General features: G+C 50.9%; 1 protein-coding gene across 2 annotated transcripts in view; it reads left to right on the plus strand.

Annotated features, from left to right (window-relative positions):
• Window positions 1-1,692: 1,692 nt before the first annotated feature.
• The window catches only part of WRAP73 (WD repeat containing, antisense to TP73), a 19,920-nt gene continuing 15,210 nt past the window's right edge, over window positions 1,693-6,402 (plus strand). Inside the window, exons 1-3 of one of the 2 annotated variants that reach the window (XM_004705472.2) lie at window positions 1,693-1,813; window positions 3,791-3,943; window positions 4,488-4,604. In XM_004705472.2, coding sequence (XP_004705529.1) covers window positions 1,745-1,813; window positions 3,791-3,943; window positions 4,488-4,604 — 339 coding nt within the window. In that variant the 5' untranslated portion in view covers window positions 1,693-1,744. The remainder of the gene's footprint in view (window positions 1,814-3,790; window positions 3,944-4,487; window positions 4,605-6,402) is intronic. The other variant, XM_045299082.1, reaches the window with a different exon arrangement.

A 6,402-nucleotide genomic window follows, 5' to 3' on the forward strand; every position in this document is an offset into this window, starting at 1 on the left:
AATATCTCCCTGGCATTGAGTCAGTGCTGATGTATCACCACCCCTGTGGGTTTCTGAGGCTGTAACTGTTTATGAGAGTAGAAAGTCCATGCTGTCTCCCGAGGAGCTGCTGGTGGTTTCGAACTATGGACCATGCTCATCACAGCCCCACTCGTAACCACGACACCACCAGCGCTCCTAAAATAAACATACAGATTGGTGATTTATGACACAGATCAGAAAGACATATCAAATATTATCATGCTTGGTACAGTAGGTCATCGAAAACGAGGGTGACAGAGGATGCGGGCATGGGAAGCGACAGGACAGCACTCACCACCGCCACCCACCTCAAGATCGGAGTACAGGTTAGAAAACCCTTTGGGGGAGCGCCCCTCAGTCCTGTAGGCTCACTACGAGTTGAGCTTCTTTCTCTTTTCATGAGTTGGAATTGTCTCAATTGGAAAAACAATCGGAAAAACAACACATGTGCAAGTGCATACATGTATGTTTGCGAGCACACTGGCTTACAGACAGGGACGTTGGTGGCCCATTAGTTAGAGCACTCTTTACCAAAAAGTTAGAGCCCCTTTACCAAAAAGGTCAGTATTCGCAATTCAACAGCAGCTCCCCAGTAGTGTTTGGGAAAGATAAAACCCCAACCAAACTCACTACCACAGTAGATTGTAACTCTACAGGACAGGGTAGAACTGTCCCTGTGCGTTTCAGAGACTCTCTCTCCTGTGGTTTCGAATTCCTGACTTTGTGGGTTGCAGCCCAACACATAACCACTATGCCATCCAGATCCATCCATCCCTGGAAAGGTTACAGGGCACTTCTACTCCGTCCTGCGGCGTCTCTTTGATTTAGAATAAAGCCTAACGAGTTCACGCATACTCTCACACACACCTATCTGTAGGATGGCCAGTTAAATTTGAATTTCAGACAAACGAATATTTTTCATTGCAATGTGTGAGTGTGCTTATACTAAAAAATATGTGGTGGAGCTGGCGATGCACCAGGCTGCTCACTGCAGGGTCCACAGTCGCTCGGAAGGGGGAAAGAGGAGGCCGCGTAGTCCGGTGAAGACTTACAACCTCAGAAACCCTGCGTAGGGTCGCTGTGAGTCAGAATCTACTTATGGCAGGAGGGTCCGGGATGTATGCAAAACCACACTCACTGCCATCCAGTGACTCGATGACGACTCATAGGACAGGGTAGAATTGCCCCTGTGGGTTTCTGAGACTGCAATTCGTTTTTCTCCTGCGGGTCAGGCAGACATACTATGAAATTACTTGTTGTCTATCTAAAATTCAAATCGAACTGGGCGTCCTACGCGTTAGTTGACCTACTCAACCGGAGCCCCACCCCCACCGCGCCCCAGGAGGAGGTCTCGGGGTAAGTCTCAGGAAGTCCGGATGGGGAGAAATGAGGGAAGGCTCCTTTAAGGCTCGGCCAGGCCGCGAACTACAAGACCCACAATGCCTCGCGGCAACCAGGGGCTCTGATAAGCTGCGCTCTCTTCCCGCCTTCCCCGGGTTTCCGGCTGTGGGGTCCGGCGAGTGGCGGTTAGGGACGGCCCAGGTGGACTTGGCGGCGCAGAACCGACCCCGAGCTCCTGAGCGAGACCAGGGCGGACCGGCGGGCTTGCAGGGCGCGGGGCCGGCCCGGGCACGGCGTCGGCCCGCCGGTCGCCCTCCGGAGAAGCCCGTCCCGTGGCCGGGGGCTGCTGCAGGGGGACCCGGTCCCCGGGGCGGCGGCTGCCATGAACTTCTCCGAGGTCTTCAAGCTGTCCGGCCTGCTCAGCAAGTTCTCCCCGGACGGGAAGTACCTGGTGAGAGCCAGGAGCCCTGCCCGTGGGCCCAGCCGGGGCGCGCAGAATGCGGGCCCAGGGGTGCTGGGGTGCGCTGGCGGGCGCCCCGCACAGGCTCGGAGCGGCGCGCTGGCGCGGCGTCCGCCCCCGGGGTGGAGGGTTCCGGAATCCCGATACGGATCGGGCCGGGCGCCCGCTTGGGGACGGCGGTAGAAGCAGTGCCTGCCTCCAGGGGGGCTTCGCGGGGCTTTAAGTGAAGGAGCGCCCGTGTAGCCGGTGGCGCAGCGACACCTAGTCGTTCTCTTGTCCTGGAAAATCAAACGGCGGATTCCCCTAGCTTGTAGGCTCCTAAGGGGTGCTGCTGGCCGTCTAGCCCCGGAGCCAAAAGATCGGCCTTGGGAACACAGCGAGGGGCACTGCGGGAGAAAGGCCTGGCGATCTGTTTCCCCGACAGCCTAGAAAGGCCTGTGCAGCTCTTGTGCCCTGAAACACCGTGGCTGTTAGTTAGAATCTTAGACGGCACCGAACAACAACCATGCCAATTGGCTTCTCTCTCCAGACGCAAACGGTGGTGGGGGCTGTTAGAATGGTGCTTAAGTCACTGAAGCTGTTTTGAATGCAAACCTTAAGTGTGGAAATAGATCATTATGATCATATGCATACGCTCAGCGAGGAGCAGAGAAGGGAGTTTAAGTGGCATTGGAAAAGCCAACTGGCCAGCCCTGCCTGTCAGACCGCTGGCTTAGAACACCTTTTTTCTGGTGGAGCCTGAGTTACGAGTTCTGTATGTAACCCTCAAGTTACATTTGTACCTTCCTTGTTAAGAGGTGTGGTAAATCCCATAAAATAGCATCATTCCGTTACAAAGTAGACAATGTCAGTAGCTTACAGCGGCATCTCACAACCTTTTGTGTGTTTCTTGAGGTGCCCACCTGTAAATTGGTCGGTTTTGTTTTGGTTTATGCCATTTATGAAACTTCTAGTAAATTACGGAGAGAAAGATGATGTGTGCAGGCCTGCTCTGGGACCCCCTTTGGCTCTTACACCCCGATGACAATACAGTGAGGAAGATGATAGTAGCCTGATGTCTGAATGCTGTTCTTTAAAGCCGTGGCCTTGTTGCTACATAAAGCCCTTGGTGCCATCTTTTAAAATCTGCAGCGGCTTGTTTTGCAGGTGTTGGTTTTTTAAAACAAACATAAGGAAGGTAGAGGTAGCTCACCACAACCGCAGAGTCCTCCAGTACGAACAAAACAGGTCTGGTGGCGGATCTTTATCCCAGGCTGCCGCCCTCTGGGTCCCTTTCCTCCTCTTGTGGGAACGATTGCATTCGGAGATAAGGTGTCTACAGACATTAAGAGTATTTGTTTAGCTCTGGGCGTTACTAGCAAATGTGGACCTCCGATTGCTTTGGTTCTGAGTTAAGACACACCAAAGGGCATTTGTCGTCCTAATCGGTAACCCCGAGGCCTCGATTCTAGCCCTTTATAAATTCTGGGCAATGGTCTAAAATAGACAAAACTAAAGAAGAGTTGGTGATTAGGGTACAAGTAGCTCTTTTACCCTGAACTGTTTTCTCCTGGAGTTCTATTTTTGACCTGTAATTAAGAAGGGAGTGGAAATGCTATTCCAGTTCCCATTGAGGTGATGCTGACTTTGGGCAGCCCCATCGTGACTTTCTGTGGAAGTAGATTGCCAGGCCTTTGTCTGAGCATCCCTCCCCAGAGGGGAGGTTAGCAGCTGAAAGGGTAACTGCACTGCCTGAGGGCTCTAGAAAATTAAGCAGAGAGCTTAAGAAATGTTTTAAACCTAGTTTGCAGGTTTCAATGCAACCTTGATGAACTCTTCTCTCTAGAATGAATGACCTCAGTAGACATATGTAGGTAGAAAGCATGCCTGAAGGTTGGGGAGGAGGCAGCTCCAGCACCCAGGGGCGTTTTCCCACCCAGAAGCTCACTACAGATTACAGACCATGTGGAGCTGTGTTTTCCTTCTTAGGCTTCGTGTGTCCAGTACCGTCTGGCGGTCCGAGAGGTGAGCACCCTCCAGATCCTGCAGCTGTACACATGCCTGGACCAGATCCAGCACATAGAGTGGTCGGCGGATTCCCTCTTTATCCTGTGCGCCATGTACAAGCGGGGCCTGGTGCAGGTCAGTGCTGCCTGTCCTGGTGGGAATGCTAAACTTAGGCTGCCCAGGAATGTCACCAGGAGGGCAGGGTTTTGCACACTGTCCTTCCAATGAAAGAGAAAAGGACAACAAAATTCAAAGCCTGCGTCTTTGAAAAGGGACGAGATCCCTCATAGCTCGAGTACTTGTTCAACAAGGAAGCTCTCTGACATTCTTTGTCAGTGACCAGAAGTGCTCACGGACGGCTGTCTAGGTACTTGGGCATTGTGTGTGTTAGGAACCGTTAAGACGTCCAGTTTTGCTGTGGGCCCGAAGCTTAACTCAGTGAGGTCCCCACGATGGCAAAGTGAGTAAAACCAGAGCAGTCACAAGAAAGTGAACTCACCGGGCTGCTGTGTAGCACCTGGCCCCATGTCCTTCACAGCAAAACACTTCCACAGATTCCCTGAGTTGGGACTATGACTGGACACAGTTGGTGTCCACTCAGGCCTTCAAAACTCAGCGCTGACACCTGGAGAGGTATCCCGCTTAGTGTGCCATCCTGTGCTCTCTCGCGCGCATCCAGGTGTGGTCCCTGGAACAGCCAGATTGGCACTGCAAGATAGACGAGGGCTCAGCAGGACTGGTGGCTTCGTGCTGGAGCCCGGACGGTCGCCACATTCTGAACACCACCGAGTTCCACGTAAGTACAACTCCGAGCCCATCGCAGCAGCCCACCCACTCTACATTGCTTCCCCTAAAACCTGTTTTGCGAGGATCTAGTTGTCTGTTGGCTCTCTCTGTTGTCTCTTGGTGAAATCTTTTGATGCACAGGAGCCTAATGTTTGGGGGATCCCAGTCCTCTGGTTTCACGTGTTTTAGTGATGTTCGCTAGTGTGTGTGGAGTCATGCGTGAGGGCCCCTGAGTTTGCCCCTATTTTTCACTGATCTTTGTAATTGTAGGTTTTCCCTGTAGCTCTTGGATTCATCTTGAGTTCATTTTGGATATGGTGCCAGGTGTAGGTCCTGCTGCTTTCTTCTGCAAACAGAGATCCCATTTTGCTCACACCGTTTGTTAAAGAGACTGTCTCTCCCCCACTTAAGGTGCTTTGGTCCTTTGTCAAAGATCAGCTGACCGTAAGTGGGTGGATTTATCTCTGGGTTCTCATTGCTGTTCCATGTGGTGTGTGTATCATTGTCAGTATTAACCCGTAAGTAGATTTTGAGATTGGGGAGCGAGAGGCCTCCTACTTTGTTCCTTTTCTTTATTGGTGCCCTGGTGGCGGAGTGGGTACATGTTGATTGCTAACTACAGGTTAGCTATTCAAAACCACTAGCCACTCCTTGGAAGAAAGATGGGGCTGCCTACTCCTGTAAAGAGCTACAGCTTCAGAAACTCGTGGGCAGTTCTACCCTGTCCTATAGGGTCACTACCGGTCTGCATCAGCTTAGTAGCAATGGGTTTGAGTTTCGCTTATCTGGGGTCTCTTTCTTTTTCATATAAAATTAGCGATTAGTTTTTCTGTCTCTGTAAAGAATGATGTTTGACTCTGTATCTGGATTGCATGATATTTCTAGATCACCTTGGTGACTATTGACATTTTTCTCAGTATTGAGCCTTCCTCTCTGTGAGGATGGTATAGTCTTCTCCTTATGCAGGTCTCTTATGGTTTCTTGTAGTGGTGTTTTCCAGGTTTCAGTGTGTAGGCGTCTTATGTATCAGGCGGTGCCTTCGTGTTTACATGCTAGGCTGTTAACAGCAAGATCAGTTTGTAACCACCAGCCATGCTGAGAGAAAGACAAGGCTTTCTACTCCTGTAGGGAGTTGCAGCCTCGGAAACCCCAGGAGCCGCTCTGCCCTGTCCTGCAGGATCTCGGAGTCAGAATCAACTCCATGGCAGTGAGTTTGGTTTGATTTATTTAATATTTGGGGTATCTATTGTGCATAGTTTGTTTTCCTGATCTCCTATTCAGAGTGTTATTTATTAATGTAAAGGGAACTCTCTTATTCCAGGTAGACTAGAGAAACAAATCCAGGGAGACTCATATGGTCATAAGAAAAAGCTTTCTATACAAGAGCAGTTGACTATTGAGAAAACATCCCAGCCCAGTCCAGATCAAGTCCCTAAGTCCAATATTAGCCCATATGTCCCATACCAATCTATAAAGTCCTCTTCAGACTCACATGACGCCAAATGCAGGACGATCACAGGCCAGTGGGTGGGAAGTCTTGTGGATCCAGTGGCACTGTAAGCATCTCAGCGCTGACAGGGGTCTCCTCCAGTTCAGGGCACTAGTGTAGCTCCATGTGTCTTGTCAGCTGCAATGTCTCCCAAGGAGTCAGTGTGTGCTCTGCCTCCAGTGAGCTGTCTGTCTCCTTAGCACCTCCAAATGAGGTCATCAAGCTGCAACCTGATTGACAGGCTAAACCCCACCCCTTCACTCTTAATCCTCTCAAATTGATGACAGATTATGTAACTACCACAGGATCCCACTGGTTT

Source organism: Echinops telfairi, unplaced genomic scaffold (assembly GCF_000313985.2).
Source record: "Echinops telfairi isolate 266 unplaced genomic scaffold, ASM31398v2 ScPeMD7_7457;HRSCAF=8495, whole genome shotgun sequence".
Classification (NCBI taxonomy): domain Eukaryota; kingdom Metazoa; phylum Chordata; class Mammalia; order Afrosoricida; family Tenrecidae; genus Echinops; species Echinops telfairi.